This window comes from Lepidochelys kempii, chromosome 1 (assembly GCF_965140285.1).
Source record: "Lepidochelys kempii isolate rLepKem1 chromosome 1, rLepKem1.hap1, whole genome shotgun sequence".
Classification (NCBI taxonomy): domain Eukaryota; kingdom Metazoa; phylum Chordata; order Testudines; family Cheloniidae; genus Lepidochelys; species Lepidochelys kempii.
Window position 1 is genome coordinate 292,172,830 of NC_136380.1, and position 25,009 is coordinate 292,197,838.

Below are 25,009 nucleotides of genomic sequence, written 5' to 3' on the forward strand. Positions count from 1 at the left end.
CTGTTCTCCTGTCTCCCAATATTTACCTTGATATTTACCCAGAAAGCTGTGAAGTTAATTTTTGTAGTAATTTTCACTTTTTAAAATTTTTGTAACAAGCACTAATAAATTCCCATGAAATGTTAGACAAATAAAAACAAAAATTGAAGGGCCTTGCCTACCTGTTACAGTACAATGGAAAGAATTTAGGCTTCCCCATATGCTCCACCTACCATTATGTTTAAAATGTTAGAAGTTTTACAAACCAACAAAGGCTGGCAACATTCTCAATCAAAGTTCGAGTTTTAACTCGAGTGACACTTAAGACAGAGTTGATGGACAGGAGGCAGAATGGTTCACAAAAATAAGCACTAAAGTTGAGTCAGGAAGTCCCTAATTCTAAAGTTAGCTGACTGTGGCCTTCACCAAGCCATTTCACTTCTCTGACTCAGTTTTCCCATCTGTCAAACAGAGATAACAATAGTGACCTGGTTTGTAAAGCACTTTAAGATCTACTGATGTAAAATGCCATATAACAGCTAGGTATTATTGTTACAACTACTACAAAGGACTGTTGTGGAACCATTTTGTGTGTATGTTGACACATCTATAAGCCTGGCTCCCGATCCTCCCACATTTCCTTGTTCAAAGCAACACAGAAGGAGCTCATGAAGAGGCTCACCCAATTCTGTCCTTTTGCACAGCAAAACCATATCATTTCCACTGTAGTGAAACAACTCCCCCACCAAGTTTGCACTCCCTTTCTTGGTCCTACAGCAGTTCAGGGCCTAATTCTTCAACCCTTACTCAGTCAATAGGACTACTTGCTGAAGCAAGATTTATTTATATGAATAAATGGTTGCAGAATAGGCCCTAACCTTCTCCCCAGATCTGTGGTGATATCAGTCTACAATACTGATTCCAAAACAATATTTTAGCAGGCTGAAAAGTTCTATAAAACTCAAAGAAACTCATCAACAAAAGCAGTTATGTCCGTTTCTGCTCCATTCCAAATGAAAGTGGGTAAGAAAGGTGGGTGAACAAGAGACACCAGGAGAATTAAACATTTAATGTTGAAGAAAGGAACACAATCAGACACAAGGATGAAAAAATTGTTATATGGAAAGTATAAAAATATTTTAAGCTTTTTTTGAAGGTATTTCAAACAACTATGAATAGAAATGAATTTAAAACTATCAGTTAAAAAAAATACATGCAGAGAGTTAATTTGCAAGTGAGAATTCTATGTCCTCCTTCATTTTCCTGTTATCCTGCAGGATTTCCTTTCACCACAACTCTGGCTGCATTCTTGCATAGTGGCTTTCAAATACAGTAATCTGAACTTACTCTAAAACTGTGTAATTCCATTTCAATTCATGCAGATGCTGACTCAACTGGGAAAGTACTACTATTCAAGAATGGTAGCTTATGTTAATTCAGGTCTGGAAAGAAGAGCTCTGTGTAGCTCAAAAGCTTGTCTCTTTCACCAATAGAAGTTGGTCAAATAAAAGATTACCTCGCTCACCATGTCTCTCCACTGAATGCATCCGATGAAGTGAGCTCTAGCTCACGAAAGCTTATGCTCAAATAAATCTGTTAGTCTCTAAGGTGCCACAAGTACTCCTTTTCTCTAACTTATGTTAAGGGACAGTCTGGAACAAGACAAAGAAAGCAAAGAAAAGGAAGAGTATTTGAACAATGACTTTGTCCCTAATGTCTGCTGTTCCAAGTTATTTCAGCAGAAGTCACCCTAAAATACAGGAGATACCAATAGAACCTTTTTACTTTCACTCATTATGGAGTAAATAATTAAGCAATCAATTTGCAAACACCTAGAAATAAGGTGACAAGTAACAGCAAATTGTCAAAATGTCAAAAACAAATGGTGTCAAACCAACATAATAGCTGTCTTTGACAGGGTAACAAGCCTTGTGGCTATCAGGGAAGCAGAAGATGTGATATCTTGACTTTAGTAAGGCTTTTGGTACTGTCTCACATAAATGTCTCAAACAAACTAGGGAAATGTAGCCTAGATGGAGATATTGTAAGGTGGGTGCATAGCTGACTGGAAAACCATTCCCAGAAAGTAGTTATAAGTGGTTCACAGTTAAGCTGGAAGGGCATATTTAGTGGGGTCTCTCAGGGATCAGTCCTAGATCTGGTTCTGTTCGATATCTTCATAAATTATTTAGATAATTGTATAGAGAGTTTGTGGATGATACCAAGCTAAGAGAGGTTGAAAGTGCTTTGGAGGATAGGATTCATATTCAAAATGATGTGGACAAAATAGGATGAAATTCAATAAGGGTATGTCTTCACTACCCGCCAGATCAGCGGGCAGCAATGGATCCAGTGGGGATTGATTTATCACGTCTAGATGAGTCAAACTAGACTACACGTGATAAATCGACCCCTGAGCACTCTCCTGTCGACTCCTGTACTCCAGCAGAGCGAGAGGCGCAGGGAGAGTTGATGGGGGAGAGGCAGCAGTTAACTCACCACGGTAAGTCGATTGAAGTATGTCGATTTCACCTACGTTATTTGTGTAGCTGAAGTTGCTTAACTTATATTTCTTTAACTTATATTTCTTCTAATACTTAGAAAGTCAGTGGTCACACAAATTAATCCAATAACTATTTTAAACACCAGGATAAAACAATATTCCTAATTCCAATTCCCTAATAGCTAAAAATGTGGTAATTGCCAAATCCAAATAAGCATGTTGTTTAATATTAACTCTATAGTACTGGTAGCACACCTGCCAAATTATTTGCTGCCAGATCATTCGCTCTGATTAAATAATTACAAATAACATTATCAGTTCATTTTGCACTAACACCCAGCATTAGCACTGCAACACCTATAGGTTCAAATAGTGGTTAGTTGTGTTTTGGGTTATTAATACCATGCAGTTCAATCCAAATTTAGAAGTTAAGTATTTACTTCCTGCCAAAAAAGGACAAAGACTACCAAGCCTAATATGTTAAAAACAAAATAATAATTATAGCAAATGATAAACATATATATTGTATATAGACCTATAGTACAGAAATAGAATTCTGTAGTAAACTGGAGTAAATTCTGCATCAGTGTAATTAACTTTGCCAATAAAAACTGATGAGGCATTTCACAACTTTATGATCATCACATCATTCTTCGGCCTCAGAATATATTTTTCTTTTTCAAAACACCTCTGTGTAATAGTGTAAATCTATAGAGATACAAATAAGACTTGTAAACCATTACATGACACAGCCAAAAATGAAAAAAAACACAAGGTACAGTCTGAATGTCAACTTCAATAGCAAATTGATGTTTTTTTCCATTCAGTTACAGCAGCGGTTACCAAACTGTGGGTCAGGATCCAAAAGTGGGTTGCGACCCCATTTTAATGGGGTCTCCAGGGTTGGCATTAGACTTGCTGGGGCCCAGGGCTGAAGCCAAAGCCCGAGCCCCACTGCTCAGAGCCAAAGCCCAAGTGCTTCAGCCCTGGGTGGCGGGGCTTAGGTTACAGACCCTGGTGCCTGGGGCTGAAGCCCTGGGGCACTAGGGCTCGGGCAAGCTCAGGCTTTGGTCCCTGCTCCTGGGGTCATGTAGTAATTTTTGTTGCCAGAAGGGGGCCGTGGTGCAATGAAGTTTGAGAACACCTGAATTACAGAAAGGTTAAGTATAGCACATTAACTATACCCAAAATATTGCCAGCAATGTATGCTCAAGGCATTAGAATTTTTGATTGATTGTTTGTTTTTTTGTACAACCCATTTCGCCCAGAATCAAATGTCATTGTAAGTGACATCACCTAGTAAATCACCAGGTACACCTCTATTGGTCTACAAAAACGTATAAGCCTAGAATAAAGAATAATGATGCTGGCTGAACTGTTGGAGCTTCAGGATACATGCTCTTACATATGCTGTGAAAAAGCATCTAAGATTTGGGGGTGGGGGTGAGGGGGGAGATGAAGAGTGTGCTTCATGATTTCTCTCCTCCTCATGCCACAGCTATTCATAATTGAAGCAATTCCAAGGTTTCTCAACCTCACAGATTAGCAAACACAATGATTCTCTGAGGTAATATTTTTTATTGGACCAACTTCTGTTGGTGAAAAAGACAAGCTTTTGAGCTACACAGAGCTCTTCTTCAGGTCTGGGAAACCTTCTCATAGGGTAATGTCTACACTGCAATTAAAAATCCATGGCTGGCCCGTACCAGTTGACTGGGCTCATGGGGCTTGGAGCTTGAGGTAAGGAGCTGTTTAACTTCAATGCAGATGTTTGGGCTCGGCTTGAAGCCCAGGCTCTAGAACCTGTGAGGTGGGAGAGTCCCAGAACTTGGGCCACAGCCCACGCCCAGACATCTACACTGCAATTAAACAGCCCCTTAGCCCGAGTGAGCTGACACAAGCGACAAGCCAGCCGCGGGTTTTTAATTGCAGTGTATACATACCCATAGCGTCACAACTAAATATAATCCCTAAGTAGTTAAAACATAACCTAAGAGACACAGGCGGGTGATATACGTACAATCTTTTACTGGAGCTAACTTATGTTGGTGAGAGAGAAGTTGGCCTGAAGAAGAGCTCTGTGTGGTTTGAAAGCTTGTCTCTCTCATCAACGGAAGTTGGTCCAATAAAACATATTACCTCGCCCACCTTGTCTCTGTAACATCCTGGGACGACGCTGCATATACATATTCTAAGATACCATTCAAGGTGAAGTAACTACAACAACAATGCAAACATATATGATCACATATTATTTCTCAAGTAAAACAGTATATCATAAAAAAATGTCTGCAACCTAGATTCCCATGCAACATGTTATATGTTGGGGTATTACTCTAAGTCAGACAAATAGATTAATTTTCAGACAAAATGTTTAACAATTAGCTCTGCTTCATTCACTAAACCAGAGGTTCTCAAACTATGGGTCGAGACCCCAAAGTGGGTTGCGACTGCATTTTAATTGGGTCGCCTGGGCTAGCTTAGACTTGCTGGGGGCCAGGGCCAAAGCCCAAGCCCGAGGGCTTCAGCCCTTGGCAGCAGGGCTAAGGTTACAGGCCCCCTGCCTGGGGCTGAAGCCTTTGGGCTTCGGCTTTGGCCCCCCAGCCTGGGGCAGTGGGGCTTTGGCTTTGCCCCTCCACCCCAGGGTAGCAGGGCTTGGGCAGGCTCAGGCTTCGGTCCCCCTTCTGGGGTCCTGTAGTAATTTTTACTGTCAGAAGGGAGTCAAAGTGCAATGAAGTTTGAGAACCCCTGCACTAAGCACTTTACAATGAGAATGAAAAATTGTTATGACATGGTATTATCTGAGATATATGATCATGTGATTAGAGACTACATCATTACTACATATGCAAAATGAAGCACAGTTAAAGAGACACTGTCAATGTAGTCAAAAGAAATTAGCTGTTTCAGGTAACACAACCTTTCAGTTTTTGTGGTTTTACAATCCTTTTTACGGTTTTAAGTGTGTTTTTCCTCCTCTTGTTCGTGTATGAAAAACCCACAAAAAATGGGAAGTGACAGACTACCAAGGTGAAATAAGGAAAAACTAACTACACACAAAATATTGTTAAATGCATAAAATAATAAAAAAAGGAAAATCCTCTCTCTTTCAGCTATAGTAATCTTGACACGTTAAGAAAAGAGGTAAAAAATTCGGACAAGCATGATTTTGAAGTTGACGATGTCTAAGATTGCATTTGCAACCTTAATTTTGATTTCAGAATGGAACCAAATTTATTATCTTAAAGTAGAAATTTCATGAATAAAAAACAAAGCTTTTTTTTTTTTAAGAAAATAAGGTCCTTCACCTGAAATGAAAACAACTTGTTGATACGTAAAGCACATGCCCAAAGAAAGAGTTCATGAAGAGCTCTGATTCTCTTAGTGTGCGCCTGGCATCATGGATAACTTTACCTGCTGACAAAGATTTCAGTGGTTCTGAACAAACTACACTGAATTTGGAGACAAACTTCACTGGGGAGATGTACACATCCACTCCACAGATAACACCTCAGCGTCACAACTAGATCTGCGAATTTGGAACCCTGTACATATATGAAGCCGCATGAAAGTCAATGGGGTGACATGGAAGCAGAGGGATCTGCCCCCACAGTACCAGGGCCTAAATTAGCAATATACACCTAATGCAGCCTACCTTCCCTTTCTTTTACCATAGGTGACTCCTGTTAAAAATACTGCTATTGTTAAATATTTACAATATATGTGCAAAATGTGCAAAGCCTCATAACTCAGGCAAGCTTCAGGCAAATTTCATCAAATCATTCAGTCATTTCTCCTTTCTAAGGGTTATCTCCCTGCTAAATTTCATATTTCAACCCTCACCTGAACTGATTATGAAAAGTCCATAAGACTTTTTTGGTGGGGCGGGGGGGGACGACAAGCAGCATTTTTCAACACACTACGTGAGCTCAGCTGCTGAACTAGTCTGAACGAAACTCCAGCCCTCCCCCCCCAAACACCCACCTCTGGGCAGAGACTAGGCTTAAAAAGTTCCAAATCCAACTCGAAGCACCAGAGCTTCCCGACGGTTTATAAACCGGAGCAAAGACAGACCCAAGCTGTCAGCAACACAACCCGGGTTACCGGCCCGCACCCGGCACCGGCCCAGCACTGGCGGGCTCAGCACACCCACCACGCACTCACGCACACCGCAGCCCGGGCCCCCCTGCCCCTCCCAGGCGCCGGCCTAGCTGAGGGGGCTCCCTGGGCAGGGGGTGAGACGGGACGCTGCCCCACCCCCTTCTGGCCCAGGGCCTGAGGAGAGGGCGCCCCCAGCCCCTCACCTCCTTGACGGGGGGGAATTTCTTCCGACACTCCAGGCTCAGGCCCCGCAGGTCTCCCTGCGTGTTTTCCAGCAGCTTCTTCACGGCCTCGGGGCTGCTGGTCCCGGACATGGCGCCGCCGGCCCGCGCTGAGGCGGCGAGGGCGGCAGCAGCGAAAGGACGGGCCGGGACAGCGGCTGGCTCCGCGGGGCCGCGGCCGGACACGTCTGCGGGAAAGCGCCGGAAACCTTCCCCGTCGGTCCCCTCCCGCTCCCACAATCCCGGGCGGCGGCGCCGCCGCGTCGGGCCCACTTCCGCACGCACGGCCCGGGGGCGGGGAGAGCGGGGCTGCGAACCTACCCGCGGAGAGGTGCTGCCCCCTCGTCGCTGCCGGCGGCGGGAGACCGTCCCCTCAGGTGCTTTGCGGGCGCGCCCCAGGCGGGCTCGCGGGGGATCACAAGTGATGCCGAGCGCCTTTCGTCAGCGTGTCCCTGAGGGGCCCGGCCAGCCCCAGCCCTGCACCCCGGGGCGACGGTCCGTTTTGAAATAGCAGGTTTCAGAGTAGCAGCCGTGTTAGTCTGTATTCGCAAAAAGAAAAGGCGGACTAGTGGCACCTTAGAGACTAACCAATGCATTTGAGCATAAGCTTTCGGGAGCGACAGCTCACTTCACTGGATGCATTCCGTCCGATGAAGTGAGCTGTAGCTCACGAAAACTCATGCTCAAATAAATTGGTTAGTCTCTAAGGTGCCACTAGTCCGCCTTTAATTTTATTGAAATAGCGTGTCCCACAGTAACCGCGGCGCCCACAGCGCACTAGGCTGGGTGCGTGTTCAGCTGGCTCCAGCTATAATACACGTACCACACAGTGGCGCATTAGCCACTGGGCCAGTGGGTCCTGTGCCCGAGGACCCTGGGAAAAGGGGCTGTCAGCAACACAACCCGCCTGGCGTTCCTGCCATGAGAACTGCAGACGAAAGGGCTCGGGAGGGTCGCAGGAGCTCTGCAACCCACCAGCAAGGGAATTAAAAGTTGAGGTGTCAGCCACTACGCGCCTTGGGATGCTTTCTGTTCCTCCAGCCTCGCTAGACCCACCCGCCCTGCAGCACACCGCAGCCCCAGCTCTTCCCCATTATCCAGATGCCAGACTCCGGTCCCAGCTGCCCTTCCCCAAGCATGAGCCAGTTTGGTTTTCAAGAGCAATGCGGAGTGATTAGTGTGAGGAAGATTGGGTCTGTTTTATGCTGCTGAGTGATTTGGGGAAAGGCTGGTTGGTATTGACTGGGGCAAAATTAAGGTTGTGTGGTGTATGTTTTTTAGTGGTAATGTGATCTCTTTGTGAAGGAGTAGAAGGCAGATATTGTTATATTCCTTTTTCATTTCCTTGTTTTTTTGTATTATAGGTATGTTATATATGCAACCTTAAGTCATATTTTTTGCACGATTCATTTCCCAGTTTGGGGGGGCAGGTGTTAAAATAAAGGTTGCCAACACACTAGTGCCTAGTTTCGCAAAAGAACAAGATCTTTGTAAAAGTGCACAGGCCAGCACTGCTCTGAGGCAGCTGGGCACATTTATGAAAAACAAGATATTCATGAAACTGCCCAGCCAGCTCAGGAGTTCCATTTTCATGAAGAGGCACTTTCACAAAGATCCTTTTCTTTATGAAATTAGTCTCTGTCTTGTTGAAGATCTTCCTCTGCAACGCCACACAAATGCTACTAGGCTAAAAAATCCTCTTCTCTACTGTTTTAAGCTCCAGTTTTGTAGGGAAAGCACATTACTAGGGGCATGTTTCAGAGTAACAGCCATGTTAGTCTGTATTCGCAAAAAGAAAAGGAGTACTTGTGGCACCTTAGAGAGTAACCAATTTATTTGAGCATAAGCTTTCGTGAGCTACAGCTCACTTCATCGGATGCATACTGTGGAAAACTTTTTACTAGAGGCATGTGACAGTAACTAGTAATGTATTGCCCATATAAAGCATTCAAAAGTAGAGATGGTCAAAGTTTTATGAAACAAACTGTTCATTTTCCTTTGCTATCTATGAAACATTTCTCTTTCCTTTGTAAAACTGAAACTTTTCCTTTGTGAATTTTTCATGTTGGTAACTTTTTTCCATGATTTCCATTAGCTAAAAATGGTGCTTAAGAAATCAATTATAATGTATATTGCTAATTAAGAAGGGATCTGTGACACAACAGTGGCTCCTTTCACAAAGAATGGGATCTGCTTCCCAGCCAGTTGGGCTCTTTCACAAAGACCCTATTCGTCAAAGTAGGAGTTGAGGGTATTTTCACAAAGACTAGGAGCTTCTGTGCTGAGCCAGCTAAATGGTTTCACAAAAAACAGGATACACTAGTCCAGTGCTTCTCAAGCTATCTGATGTGGGGGACCGGCAATTTTTTTTTCCAATGTGCACGCAGACCGGCACCGGTCCACAGACCATCACTTTGAGTAGCACTGCTCTAGTCTACACACTAGGTAGTGCTTTGTTAAAGATGATGTTCTCCATAAAACTGGTTAGCCAGTTCAGGAGCTTTACTTCTGAACCCACTGAAAACACTTTAGCTTCACTCCTGAACCAGCTGAACTTTTCCTTAGAGGTCTTGGCCTTCAAACCAGCCCTACTTCACAGTTGGCTATCTGTGTTGCATAAGAATCCAGTTGCGACAACAAACACTAATTTTCTTTTTCTTTTGTTAATTAACAAAATAATTACATAACCCTAGAGAGCCCACTAAAGTGTCATTGCATACATATTTTTACTTTCTGTGGTTTGTAGACTTCAAGCTAGAGGGGCCTGAAAAATGATGAGACTTAGTAAACATTTTTTGGGACAGTTCTTAATTGATAATAATTTGGAAACTAAGTAACCAATTTTCTTGAAACTCCTCTGAAAATTCAAGCTTTACTCAAAGATCGTGTTGAAAATTTTGAGCAGATACACTGTGGTTTTCATACAAAACAAAGAAGATGAATTTCCGCTTGAAGTGTGAAACAGAACGCAGCATTGACTGTGTCATGGCAATGGCTCTCCCATATTTCATTTTATCTTGTTTACTCTCATGATTATTTTACACCCAAACATAAAAGGTATCTCTCACAAATTGGCATCCCCTTTTCTTCTTCTTTTTCCTATCGAAACATAATGTTAACCAAATAGTACATAGTAAAAAAATCTAGGCTAATACAATAGTCTTCTCTGCATCTTACCCCATGCTTGAAATTGGTGTTTGGACTAACAATACTGACTTAAAAAACAAAAATCTCAATATGCAGTGTAGAGGTCAGAAGCTGAAAAGTCACTTTAAAGAGAATGATTTGATTTATATATTTAATGTTCAGCAAAAGGTTTTGTTATATATCGTTTGAAATACGCTGCATCATTTGGCTATTAATTTCAAAATTTTACGTGTTGAAAAAATGAACGCATTAAACATTTTAAAACTCAAAGGATGATATCTTGCTCCCATTGAAGTCAATGGTAAAATTCACTTTAGTTTCAGAGGGGGAGGGGGCAGCCAAGATTTCAACCATAGTATTTCACTAAACTGAGAGATTGTTTAGTGAAATACTAACATGAAAGCATGTTTCATAACAACATGAAAGCATCAGATACCTAGTTCTAAGGCCCTAATCCAGTATACTTAATTATAAACACATGAGTAGCCCTATTGACTTCTGTAGGACTTAACTAAATAGTTTCTAAAGAGCTCTCTTGCATAAATTATTACATCCTGCTATTTAGTCTTTATGGTAATTTACAGACCATTCCAAATTATATGCTCACAGGAGAACACAGTGACTTCCTTAGAGAGAATGAGGAAATAATTGTAATACAATTTATGACTACAGTCAAGTATTTCTGATAGTTAGCTTTCTTAATTATTTACTTCCGTTTCTCTTTTTCCTAGTTGTGCATGTCTCTGCTGTGGAAACATAGACCCCAATACTGCAAAGACTACATATATGCTTAACTTTAAGTACACAAAGCATCCCACTGATTGGGGCTATTTGCATGCTTAAAGTTAAGCATACGTGCAAGCCTTTGCAGATTTGGGGCCATAGAAATGGTTTGCTACTATGAAGGGTATCTTTCTTTGTAAAAGAAAATTGATATTTTGGGTGGAATTTTTCTGAACACAAGCTTTTCATACAGTTGTTATCCCTATAATCAAAATATGGGAAAGACGACTATGTGGCCATGTTTACCTATCTTACAATTGTGTAATGAATAAGAATTGTTTCATCATATCCTAAACAAGCAAGCTGGTGAATGTGTAATAAAATATAGTACATGTTAATTTACAGTAAATAATGTTCTCTTTGTTTAATAAAGAAAGACAAACACTTTAAGATCCAGTTCAGCCATAATCAATATTATGGGTTGCCTGAAAAATTAGCTTGTATGGAAGACAGATGACTTTTTCCTTAAAGCCAGATTCTTCCACCCTAACTCAGATAGAGTAGCAGCCGTGTTAGTCTGTATCAGCAAAAAGAAAAGGAGGACTTGTGGCACCTTAGAGACTAACAAATTTATTTGAGCATAAGCTTTCGTGAGCTATAGCTCGCTTCATCGGATTTTTCCACTGAATGCATCCGATGAAGTGAGCTGTAGCTCACAAAAGCTTATGCTCAAATAAATTTGTTAGTCTTTAAGGTGCCACAAGTCCTCCTTTTCTTTTTTTCAGATAGAGTAGTGACTTACTCTTCAGCAAGGACTACTGAAGGAATAAGGTATTACTCCACATGAGTAAGCATGACAGAATCTAGCCATCAGGTTGTTTTAATGTAGCTCACCTTTTAAAATATTGCTTAAAGACAATAATGAAAGCATTTAGGAACAGTAATTATAAATATCTTGGAATGTAAAACATTTGATTCTAAGATAGTTGCCTGCAGTTTGTGTATTGTGTGTGTTACAATACAGAAAGTTATTTCTATTTGATTACAACTTGTAAATCAAAGGTAGACTAGTTCATGATGTTTAAAGTGTCAGTCATATTATCTCTTGTGCTACAGTACCTGTCACTCAGCTGTTTTTTCTAGGTACTTAAAAGTATAGAATCAGAAGCAGACTATAGGTCTTTAATTTCCAAAATGACTTAATGACAACCCCACCATATCAATCCAAAGTAAATTTCCAAAATAATTTAAGTTATTTTTGATTGATACCCCTCCTCCACCCATGATGCTGATAGACTAGCTCAGTTTGGAGCCATAGGTCATTTCACGTGTGTGTGAATTTCAAAGAAATGGTAAGTGTATTAATATGCATGAACCAATTCACTTGTTGGAGTAGAACAAAGGGGGATGTTATCACATTATATTTACATGGCATGTGTCCCGGTAATTACGTTTACTCTAAATTCATGAAAACTAGGGAACGTTAATGGCATTGTCTTCACCTATCTGTATTCTGTTGTCTGCTATGAGATTACATGTTGTTACATTATGTATCCCTATAATTAGATAATCCTAGATCACAGGTGCATTAGTATTAGGATGAGAATTTAGTTAAAGTGCAAAAACTTCATGAAAACTAGTGAAAGATTGTCTGGATTGCTGTAACTAAATGCATTATGTATGTATCTGTAATTTAATTGCCCATCTAATGGGACTGGAGGCTTGGAGCTGCAAAAGAAGAAGCATGCTAACTTCAAAGTATGGGATATTTGCAGACCCCTGCTGTGATGGGAACACTTGACAAACTGCTTTCCAGGGAAAACACCTATAAAAATAAACCCTGGGAGTGATTCTGTATCTCTGAAGTGATAGGTTCTGACAGGGGGAATCCTGAGCGATTGGACAGAGGTATACCTGAGACACAGAAAACTAGCAGATACTACATCTCTGCTATCATTTGCACTATAAACTTAGACTCACCTGTAATGTATTTTACCTTCTATAACTTCTCAATAACTCATTTCTTTTTCCTAGCTAATAAATCTTTGGTTAGTTTACTAGAGAAATTGGCTACAGCATTGTCTTTGGTGAGATCAAGAGTATCCATTGACCTGGGATAAGTGACTGGCCCCTAGCGATCGGGAGTAACCTAATGTGTGGTGAATTTTGGTTTTAATAACCTTTCATCACAAAGTCCAGTTTGTTTGGGTGGTAAAGTAGGGGCTGGAGAGCTTAAGGGTACTGTCTGTGGTTCCAGGGTAAGACTAATATAGTTGTCCAGGAGTGCAGATTTGTTACTGGCTTGGTGAAATCTAATGATAGAATATACCACCAGTTCGAAGTATCTGCCTTGTTTTCTGACAGTCTGAATGGAGATTGGCACTCACAGCTGTGAGCCACTCTGGACAGTGTTACACCCCTATGCAGAGAAACCTCCTCTCCAAACCTATCGCTAATATGGGGTGAGAGGAGGGGAACCTGAACAGCTAAAAAGGTTTCCTCTTTTACCCCCAGAAAGGGTAGTAGGTTATTCCCAAATACAAAAATGACCACTATTCCGGACTCCTTAAAATTTATATGGCCACCCAACTTTTGCTTAAATTCCTGAGAGCTAGTTGACTAAATTTATTTAGTCTATTAACTTCCTATAATATAACGCTTCTTTAAATTCTTATTCCCTCTTTAGTTTTCCCAACCACCTCAGGTATATCAAGCTTACTTTTGTAACATCTTTTAGCTACCTTTAAATACTTCAGACATGTCATTTAATTTTAAATCATCCTCTCTCAAGACTAAATCCCAGATTTTGTTAGTTTCCTAATATCCATACAAACTGACAAAACTTTAACTATAGCTGTTTTAGTGCTGCATCTAAAATGTAATTCCATCCATTTCAGTTAGCATTGTATTTGTCCTCTGCTGAACTTTCTACAGCTTAATTGTGTCTGTCTTCAACTATGGTGACTAAAACTGGACATTATACTCCAAATGCATCTAACAAGTGGGCTAAATGATATTCTGGGTAAGAACATAAGAGCATGTACGAACTGGCATACTGGGCCACACCACAGTCCATCTTACCCAGTAGTTGTCTCCAACAATGGCCCATACCACAGCTTCAGGGGGAAAGTACAGAGCAGGGCAATTTTGGAATGCTCCACCCGTCTTCCACTCCCAGTTTCTGGTAGTCAGAGATTTGGTTTCACCCCAACCATAGGGTTCTGTTCTGACCATTTTGGCTAATAGCATTGATGGACCTTTCCTCCCGGAAGTTATCCTGTTCTTTTTTGAACCCAGCTATACTTTTGGCTATCACAACATCCCATGGCAATGAGTTGCATAAGTTCGTTGTGCATTGTATGCAAGAGTACTTCCTCTGGTTTGTATTATACCTGTTGTCTATTAATTTCATCAGGTGATCCCTGGTTTTGTATTGTGTGAAAGGGTAAATAACACTTCTCTATTTATTTTTTCCACACTATTCATGATTTTATAGACCTTTATCGCGGGGGTTCCCAAACTTTTTCCCCTGAGGCCCACCTGTGCAGCTGCAATAGGCACTGTGGCCCACTATTAACACTTCTTGAGGAAAATTATTAATTTTAATTATCACATACATATAAACTCTAATACAGTAAATAAACAATGTACATGTTTCCTTTTCATTTTAATGTAAACAATTGGAATGATAGAAAGCCCTAGCAATATGCACTCAAAGAAATGCTTCAAGATCTTTGAAATCAAATAATTTTAGTAAAATTACACTTTAAAAAAAATGTTGAGAGCAAAATGTGGCATTCAGCTAGGGAGAACACAATTTTGTTTAAAAGTGAACTATAAGCAATACAGTAATGTAACAAAATTGCTAAAAAGTGTTATTACTTGAGTTAAAAAATAGTTTTCCAACTTTGAAAACTATATTATGTATTCAATTTTTTTAGTGTAAAATCTGAATTTCTGTGCTGTGTAAGTAAAGACCCAACCGTATTATCTACTAATTAGAAAAGAATCAAATATTGTAAATAAAATATAAAATAACTTGCAGACCAGGAGTCTTCTTAATGGCATGGATATGCCTGCTTCTCCTTGCACAATTTTTCCAGCTGGGGACATATGTTAGTGAGGCTCAACCTGATTTCATCTTCAATTTTCAGCTCAATTCAGAAGGAACATAATTTCTCTCATTCTTCCATATCTGCGTTGGCTGTGCAGTATTAACAGGCGTAAAAAGCATGATTTTGTTATGAGAGTCTGCAGATATGACTCTGAATACACAACAGGAGCAGACCTGTTGAGTAAGGCCTTGTCCACACATGGAATTATTCCAGAATAGTTTTGGAAAAAGGGAATAGCTATTCTGCTTTACAGTCACACTCTACCTTATTCCAGTATAATTTTCCTGTGTAGACAAGCCCTATACTGATCCTGTTATTTGTATTATGGCTAAGACTATGGTTTAGTCACGGGTATTTTAGTAAAAGTCATGGACAGATCGCAGGCAATAAATAAAAATTCACGGCCCGTGACCTGTACTATAAATACCCCGACTAAATCTTAGGTGCTCTGGTGGACTCCCAGGTGCTTCAGGGAGGGGGACCCTCTGGGGCGCCGCCGCTGCTGCTGCTCTGGAGGGAGGCTCCAGGGGGGCCGCCTGGGGCCCTGCTGCAGCTCCAGGGGGTGCGTCCCAAGGCCCTGCTGTAGCTCCAGGCCAGTGCCTGGAGCTGCCCAAGCAGCAGCCAGTGCTTCTGGCCCCAGGGCCATCCCAGCTGCTCGGCCGACCCTGGGGTCAGCCACATTGGCTGCTGCAGAAGTCACAGAGGTCCCAAAAAGTCACTGAATTCATGACTTCCATAACCTCTGTGAAAGACGTGCAGCGTTAATTACATCCCTAACCAAGACTGGCATAGTAAAAGACAGTCCTTGCCCCAAGAAGTTTACAGTATAAATAGAGAAGTTGGACAAAGGGAGGATTATTATCCTGATAGGTGGTTAACTAAGGCCCAGAGAGAATAAGTTACTTGATCAGAGTTACACACAGAATTTGTGACAGAGTTGGGACCTGAATTCAGATTTGCTTAGGCCTTAACCACAGGACAAGCCTTCCTTTCTCTTTTGACAGTGGCCTTGTCTAAATGTAGAAATGGCACCTGTTTGACTTAAATCCGTTTTTAACCAATTTAGTTGACCTGGTGCAAATCCCTGTATGGACATTCAGTTTAGAAGTGGCTTATTTTGGTTTAGTCTAAGCCTGTTCCCAATCAAATTAACCTAAACCAAAATAAGCCTGGTTTAAACCTAAAATAATAGTATCCTCCCAACCTCTTGCACTTACTTAACTAAATCAGTTTAAAATCATACCTTAAGGTAAAGTGGTGGGACTTTCTTGTGTAGACAAGTCCATGGTCACATTTCAGAGTAGCAACATGTTAAATTGCTTTATAATATGCATTTTCCCAGAGAATACATATTATTAAATTACAGGATGTTTTGTGGTGAACAGTGAGAGGAATCACAGTGTTGCTTCATGGTCCTAGCTGCCAGCTAAAATATCGAAGAGTCATCTTTTGATTCAGAAAGTTCCCTCGGGGACCCATTACACATGCATACTCCAAAGGATGTCTCAGTCCCTTTTATTAAATTAACGATATTAAGGTAGCAGATTACATTAATTCCAGGTGTCTATTCCTCCTATTCTATATATGCCTAGTCCTAATCTGCATTTAAGGACTCAGTCCTCTTGCAATGAAGAAAATGGCAAATCTGTTGTTTTCAGTGGCAGCAGAACTAGGCCCCTAAGGCTGGAGAATCCCAAGTTTACTTTCTCCTTTTATAATATTCCTGTGTGCATTATGAATATATATACAGAAATTGTTGGATATAGTACTTATCATATTTAAGTCATACTTCTATGGTGAATGGTTTCTACAGGTGACATCTTCTGTAGGAATTTGTGGAGAGTTTCTACTATAGGAGAAGGTAGAGTCAGGCTGGAGGAGATTTTACATTGCAGCAAGCTATAAATGGATGCCTATACAGAAAGACAAAACGGGAAGTATGCAATAAAAACTAGGAATTAAGAGAGAGGCATATATTAACACTAAATCTTTCTCATTACTGTTCATAGAAATCCGTGCTATTGTACTTGTCTATCTAGGTACTTATATGGTCCTGATCACTGTAGTATGTGAGCACCGCCACAATTGTTAATGGATTTTATGCTCACTGCTCCGCTTTGTGACGTAGACAAATGTATTCCCTTTGTCACGGTCCTGGGCTAGCTCTCTGTGGGTACCAACACAGGTGATAGGCCCTGCCCCTTTACCTCTCTCAGGGTGAAACCTTGCGATACTCCCAGTCTCACACTGGGTACCAGGGCTACAGCACCCTGTGTACCAACTGTGACTGCTCAGGGCTTGTCTCTGGCTTTGTCTACATGAACAATTAGGTTTTCCCTTCCAGTATCTTTCTCCTACAAAAGGAAACACACCTCTACCCCGATATAATGCGGTCCTCAGGAGCCAAAAAATCTTACTGCATTATAGGTGAAACCGCATTATATCGAACTTGCTTTGGCCTCAAGCATTTCCGTTATTAATAGTCACTTCCCACCCTGACTGACCTCTCAACCCATCCAACCCCCCCGCTCCTTGTCCCCTGACTACCCCCTCCAGAGACCCCCTGCCCTAACCACCCCTCCCAAGACGCCACTCCCTATCTAAGCCCCCCTGCTCCTTGTCCCCGACCACCCCCTCCAGAGACCCCCTAATCACCCCCAGTACCCCACCCCCTACCCAACCTCCCTGCTCCCTGTCCCCCGACTGCCCCGACCCTCCTCCCTATCCACACCCCCGCCCCCTGACAGGCCCCTCGGGACTCCCACACCCCATCCAATGCCCCCAGAACCTCCGAACAATCCAACCCTCCCTGCTCCCTGACCACCCCCTGAGACCCTCTGCCCCTTATCCAACCGCTTGGCCCTGGACCAGCACCCTTAACACACCGCTCAGAGCAGCGTATCAGAGCCAGACACGCTGATGCGCTGATCCGCTGGAGCGCACAGCCCTGTCCCCCAGAGCGCTGCTTTACGGTGTTATATCCTAATTCGTGTTATATCAGGTCGCGTTATATCGGGGTAGAGGTGCATATGGCTCTGTGTCATTGGTTTTTCTGTCTGTCTTCTAAATTCTCTATGACCTACCTCCATTTGGACCCTGCTGATGCACATTAACAGTTCATTAATGTGTTTTAATCTAATCCTCTTTGAAACAGGACTAGATCAAAGTGCATTAACAAACTGTTAATATGCATAAATAGGGTCCACACAGACACAGTAAGGACAGGTTTCAGAGTAGCAGCCGTGTTAGTCTGTATCCGCAAAAAGAACAGCAGTACTTGTGGCACTTGTTAGTCTCTAAGGTGCCACAAGTTCTCCTGTTCTTTTTACCGACACAGTGGGGTCTAGTGAGGGGTAGAATCACACCCCAGCTTGCCACAAACTATGTTTGTGGAGACAAGCCCTCTGTGAAATCCTGCTAAGTTCTTTGTCTTCTCCTCTGCCCCTTGAACCTGTCCAAACTGCTTTGGTCAGCATACCAGGGGGTTGGAGATAGTGTCAAATAGCCCAATTACAAATACTTAAAGTATAATGCAGAAAACCTGCTGCTTTGAAGTCTGTTGTCTTCTGTCCTGTGTAGATGCCTACCTTCTGCTTGAATTAACCCTTTGTAATACTCTAGTAAACAACACAACAACAATCAGATTGACATATAATATTAATAAAATGCTACAGAAAACCCCACATCCTTCACATCCATTTTACAGAAGAAGATGAGTCAGAGTATTTAAGGGGCTTGCCCAGATCATAAGAAGTCTGTGGCTGAACTGGGAATTGAACCAAGGTCTCAATTCCTAGTCCAATGCTCCACCCACTAGACCATCCTTACTTCCCTTACATTATAGGTATTACCATATTGATTAGGTAATTGAACCAAATCTATCACCGTGGTACCTGAAGTATCCCTGATGACTGAAAAAAGTGATATTAACATAGACTATTTAGGTGATATGCTATATTGTCTATACATTAACTATATGTGCTAGAGACTTTCTTTGATGTTTATTTACACTGAAAATCCTGTATTGGGCATCCCTGCCAGTACATTAAAAGTTCAGTAAAACACTAGATTGCATGTATAGAGGACCCACAGTGATTTTGTGTCTCAGGTCAGCCTTTATCACTGTCTCAGTAGCCACTGTTAGTGTTCTTGTTTAGAAAGTCAAAGTACTCATTTGGTGTATCAGAGAAATTATCTCAGTTAACATTTTTCTCCTCTAGATTTCTGGTTTCAATGGGCAGTGGATCCTGCTACATTCTCGCTACACTCAGCACTATCCTCCTAAATATATATATTTCTGACTGTCAACTATATAAAGGAAAAATGGCTACCAAGTATATCTGGAGATTCCAGAATCTTATACATATATCACACTGCAAGTAACAGCACTCTTTGGGGCAGTGACGGTCACTTATTATATGTCTGAACAATGCATAGTTCATGGGAACCCAACCTAAACAAGACCTCTAGTAGAACTGATCAGCGATGGAAATTGTCCTGCAGAAAATTCCAATATTGTGACAATTGATTTTTTGCCCTAAATTGGGATGAAATATTGAAATATTGAAACTTTTGACAAAATAAAGTGTTCTGAAACTTTTTTCCCAGAAATGTCAGAATATTTAGTTTTGACATTTTTTTATCGAAATTAAAAGTTTTGAAATTCCAGACTTGAAACATTTCAGTTCAATTTTCTTGATGGAACATTCTGCCAAAATCAATCTGTCGTTGAAAAGAATAAAACATTGTATACTCTTAATTCTACCCTGTATTAAATTGCAACATATTGCCAATCAACTTTCTATTTAATTATACATATATATATATATATATATATATAATTTAACTTACTAGAGCTGGTCAAATAGCAGAAAAAGTATTTGCTGAATATATTTAATGAGTATTAGCTGAGCAATATATTTGAGGAATAGTAGTATTTGGTCAGCTATAATGCTATTTAAATCCACAGATGTCTTAACTGAATAAAATTATTCCACAAATAACAGTAAAATTGCTTAAATAATGCATTTTACAAGTACTATTCAATCAACCTTGCTTATTACATACAGTACCTTGCATAAATTTTCTAACATTTCCCTTTGCTCCACGTCTCTTTCCTATAGTAGCCGATCATGTTGCATCTTTTCCTGAGTTGTCTTTTGTTTCTTTCTTCCTCCTCTCTCTCATATTTTATTCCCTTTCCCACCTTAGATTTTCTCTTTACCTCCTTTATAATTTGTATCTCCTTGCTTCTCCTGTTTTCCCTACACTCTCTCCTTCCAAGATCACTCAACTTCTCTGTTTTTAATTTACCCCATCCATCTTTCCCTCTCCCTGTCCCACTTACCCCCATCCACGGACCCACATGTAGGACTTGGAAGTGTTACCAGACTCCCAATCACGAGTGGACAAAACCAGTAGCCACATACTGCTATAAAAAGATGGGAAAGGTATTCCTTTGTTCAGGGACAACTCTAAGCCACTCAGCTTTCTGGCTGCTGAAGGTGGGGGCGGGGGAAGTATTTTTGCTACTCTACTATTCCCCAGACTTCAGTTGTGAGCCCTCCTGCCCAGAGAATAGCTCCATTGCCTGCCTCTGCTGTGGTTACAGTTTTCCCAATCCTCAGTGGAATGAAAGTGACCTGACGCGTGTTAGTTTTACTGTCACCCACAGAGATTTGGAAGACAGCAGTGAAAATTCAGAAGAGTCTGCTCAGTTTTTACTCTGCTGCAGTTTATCGTACTCCTGAGCAGGACAGCAGCACTGGCATGGTGTTTGCTCACCTAGGAAATCAGCACTGCATCTGTTTACACTCCGTTCACATTTGGAAGGTTTCCTTCACAGCCAGACTGGTTAGGGACTAATTTTCTTTTAAAATGAAAGCTTCGATTCTGCAGAGGGAGATGCACTCACTTGGCACAGTTTCCAACCTATAGCAGGTGAGCGGACTTTTCAGGCCCTATTCTTTCATGCTGCCTGCTTATGCCTGAATCAGCCTCTCTTATATGCACCTCCTGCACAACCATGTAATTGCCACTCAGGCAGGCCTAACAAATTGTAACATCAACTATGCAGATTATAAACTCTTTAGGGTAGGGGGCTTGGATTATGAGCTTCTTGGGGTAATGGGGTCTTATCTTCCTGTCTGTAAAGTATCACACACACCTTTGTTCCTATATAAAGAATAATACACTTCCTATCGAAACATTTCTTTTTCTACATTTCACTCAGAAGCTCTTCACCATATGTATATTTTTGCTGAGTTGCACATGCTGCTATGTCTACAGTCAGTGACCCAACTCAGCGTAAATCTTCTTGTTCAGATAACAAGGCAACACAGAAACAGGAAAAAAAACATACGTCACAGAAAATCTGGAAGACATCCCAAAAAAACCCACTAGACACCATAGAGCCATATGCTTCCCTTAATCATAGATAGCTGCAAAAAGGGAAAACTCTCAAAAAAATCACTGTACAAATTAGCTCTGACAATTAATACACATCAGGCCAACCAGTCATGACAGAAATGTTTGTTGTAACTGGCAGTCAGTGTGAATAGAATTACCCTATGAAAACCTTTTTTTTAAAAAATAAAAACTGTGTCAAATATAGTGAGGAAGCACAGTATCGCTGAACTTACAGCTGTATCTGCAATTCTTATGCTTTTTATATATATGACAAGTGCTCTTAAAAACATTGTGCTGGTGTTGTACAAATTCACAGAATGAAAGATCTTTGTCCTGAAGAATCATAGAATTGTAGGACTGGAAAGGTTCTCAAGATGTTATGTAGCCCTGTCCCCTGCACTCATGGCAGCACTAAGTATTCTCTTACAAACTAAATAGAGAAAGGAAAAGACTGAAGGAAAGTGGTACAACATACAGAGAAAGTCAGCAGTAAAGCCAGCTGGTCATTATGAGCCAATGGGGTTCAGCACTTTCCAAAAATCAGGTTCCTTTAATGTCTCAAGTTGGGCGCCCAAAAATTGAGGCACTCAAAATGATTATGTCTGAAAATGAAAGTTAATACATTTAATAGATATAGGCAAAATGGTTTGAAAATATCACTGGAGACCAAGAGATACTTTTGCACCTAGAAAAAATATATCAACCACAGTCTGATATGTTTGTATGTAGAGCTTGGAAAAAATTTTTGGTTTGCTGACAGTTCTGCCAGGAAAAAAAATTGGTTTGGGTCAAAGCAAATTTGAAAATTAAGAAAAATGTCAACAAAAAGAACGAGTACTTGTGGCATCTTAGAGACTAACAAATTTATTTGAGCATAAGCTTTTGTGGGCTAAAACCCACTTCATCGGATGCATGCAGTGGAAAATACAATAGGAAGATATATATATATACACATACAGAGAACATGAAAAAATGGGTGTTGCCATACCAACTATAACGAGAGTAATCAGTTAAGGTGAGCTATTATCAGCAGGAGAAAAAAAACTTTTGTGGCTATAATCAGGATGGCCCATTTCCAACAGTTGACAAGAAGGTGTGAGTAACAGTAGGGGGAAAATAAGCATGGGGAAATAGTTTTACTTTGTATAATGATCCATCCACTCTCAGTCTTTATTCATGCCTAATTTAATGGTGTCCAGTTTGCAAATTAATTCCAATTCAGCAGTTTCTCATTGGAGTCTGTTTTTGAAGTGTTTTTGTTGTAGTATTGCGACTTTTAGGTCTGTAATTGAGTGACCAGGGAGATTGAAGTGTTCTCCGACTGGTTTTTGAATGTTATCATTCTTGATGTCTGATGTGTCCGTTTATTCTTTTACATAGAGACTGTCCGATTTGGCCAATATACATGGCAGAGGGGCATTGCTGGCACATGATGGCCTGCATTCACCTGCACATCTACCAATGTGATATATGCCATCATGTGCCAGCAATACCCCTCTGCTATGTACATTGGCCAACGTACAGTATTTTGTATTTGTCAACATTTAAATTTCATCTGTCATTTTGTTGCCCAGTCACCCACAGTTTTGCGATATTCCTTTGTAACATTTTGCAGTCTGCTTTGGACTTAACTATCTTGAGTGATTTTGTATATTCTGCAGACTTTGCCACCACACTGTTTTAGCCCTTTTTTCTAGATCATTTTTGAATATATTGAACAGATCTGGTCCCAGTACAGATCCTTGGGGGGGACCTTTCTATTTACCTCTCTCCACTGTGAAAACTGATCATTGATTCTTACCCTTTTTTTCCTATCTTTTGACCAGTTACTGATTCATGACAGGACCTTCTCTTTTATCCCATGACGGCTTATTCTACTTAAGAGTCTTTGATAAGGGACCTTGTCAAAGGCTTTCTGAAAGTCCAAGTACACTGTATCACCCTGGTCCATGTTTTGTTGACACCGTCAAAGAATTCTAATAGATTGATTTCCCTTTACAAAAGCCATGTTGTCTCTTCCCCAACAAATCATGTTCATCTATGTGTCTGATAATTCTGTTTTTTAATATAGTTTCAAACAATTTGCCTGCTACTGAAGTTAGGCTTACTGGCCTGTAATTGCCAGAATTGGCTCTGTAGTCCCTTTTAAAAATTGGTACAACATTAGTTACCTTTCAGACATAGAGGCTGATTTAGGTGATGGTTTACATACCACAGTAAGGAGTCTGCAATTTCATATCTGAATTCCTTCAGAACTCTTGGGTGAATACCATCTAGTCCTGTGACTTACTCCCGTTTAATTTTATCAATTTGTTCCAAACCCTCCTCTTATTGATACCTTAAGCTGAGACAGTTTCTTAGATTTGTCACCTAAAAAGAATGGCTCAGGTGTGGGAATCTCCCCCACATCCTCTGCAGTGAAGACTGATTCAAATTCATTTAACGTCTCTGCAACGGCCTTGTCCTGAGTGCTCCTTTAGCACCTTGATCCTCCAGTGGCTCCACTGACTAGTTAATAGGCTTCCTGCTTCTGATGTACTAAAAAAAATATATATTGCTGTTAGTTTGTGTCTTTCTCTAGTTGCTTTTCAAAGTCGTCTTAGCCTGCCTTATAATACTTTACATTTGACTTGCCAGAGTTTATGCTCCTTTCCATTTTCCTCCCTCGGATTTTACTTCCAATTTTAAAAGGATGCTTCTAATCACCTCTTTTACTCTGCTGTTTAGCCATGGTGGCAGTTTTTTGGTCCTCTTTTTTTACATTTGGGGTATACATTTAGTTTGATCCTCTAGTACGGTGGCTTTTAAATAGTCTTCATGCAGTTTGCAGGCATTTCACCCTTGTGGCTGTTCCTTTTAATTTCCATTTAATAGCTTCATGTTTGTGTAGTTCCCCCTTTTGAAGTTAAATGCTACTGTTGCTGGTTTCTTTGGTGTCCCCCCCCCACAAGGATGTTACATTTAATTACATTATGGTCACGACTACTGAGCATTTCAGCTCTTGGACAAGATCCTGTGCTATCAAGAATTACCTCTCCTCTCTTGTAGGTTCTAGGATGATCTGCTCCATGAAGCAGTTATTTATGGTGTCTAGAAATTTTATCTCTGCATCTCTTCCTGAGGTGATGCATACCTAATCACCAACAAGTGTCACCATCCTCATTTGCTATCCTCTTTATTTTTCAAGCATGGAATTTCTGTCCAGAGATGCTATAGTAGAGGGCTGCAGTCTCTACTTGGTAAAGGTTCCTAGTATATTACATGGATAAAGTGGGCTAAAGATGTTGTATAGCAAAAATAGTAAAAGGAAATCAAAATATTGCATTAAAATGTTTGTTTATATTGACAAATATAATTTATTTTTAGTATTAAATTCACAATGTTCTTGTGTCATTTACTTTGTTAATTTAACTAATTCTTTGTAAATTCAGAGCATGTTAGTAATTTGCTCTTAGATCTTGGCTCAAAAGTGGGATGTATGATTATTTTTCTGAAAGAATTGTTGAGCTTATGCTTGCCACTTAATTACTTTGCCCTGCTACCCTAAGTGACTTCCATCTGAGGATCTCAAAGCACTTTACAAACTTCACAGCATGCTTGTGAAGTAGATATTATCCCTGTTTTATGGAGGATTGTTAGAGACTAATGGGCTGATTTCAGAGATGCTGTGCATCCAACCACTTGCAGCCGAAGTCAATGAAAACTGTGGGTGATGGATACCTCTGAAAAACCAGACCTTAAGTGATTTGCTGTTGATCACAAAGAAAGCTGTGGCAGACATGGGAAAAGAATCTGTCTTCTGACTCCCAGTC

At 40.8% G+C, this 25,009-nt stretch overlaps 1 protein-coding gene and 1 long non-coding RNA gene across 11 annotated transcripts in view; one reads left to right on the forward strand and one right to left on the reverse strand.

Moving 5' to 3' along the window:
- MON2 (MON2 regulator of endosome-to-Golgi trafficking) overlaps positions 1 to 7,087 on the reverse strand; it is a 157,517-nt gene extending 150,430 nt beyond the window's left edge. For 4 of the 10 annotated variants that reach the window (XM_073327927.2, XM_073327922.2, XM_073327926.2 and 1 more), the window contains exon 1: positions 6,787 to 7,087. In XM_073327927.2, coding sequence (XP_073184028.1) covers positions 6,787 to 6,897 — 111 coding nt within the window. In that variant the 5' untranslated portion in view covers positions 6,898 to 7,087. The remainder of the gene's footprint in view (positions 1 to 6,786) is intronic. The other 6 variants (XM_073327918.2, XM_073327920.2, XM_073327921.2 and 3 more) reach the window with 2 other exon arrangements.
- Positions 7,048 to 25,009, forward strand: part of LOC140905168 (uncharacterized) — a 36,994-nt gene continuing 19,032 nt past the window's right edge. The window contains exon 1 of the long non-coding RNA XR_012156774.2: positions 7,048 to 7,181. This is a non-coding gene — a long non-coding RNA (uncharacterized LOC140905168). The remainder of the gene's footprint in view (positions 7,182 to 25,009) is intronic.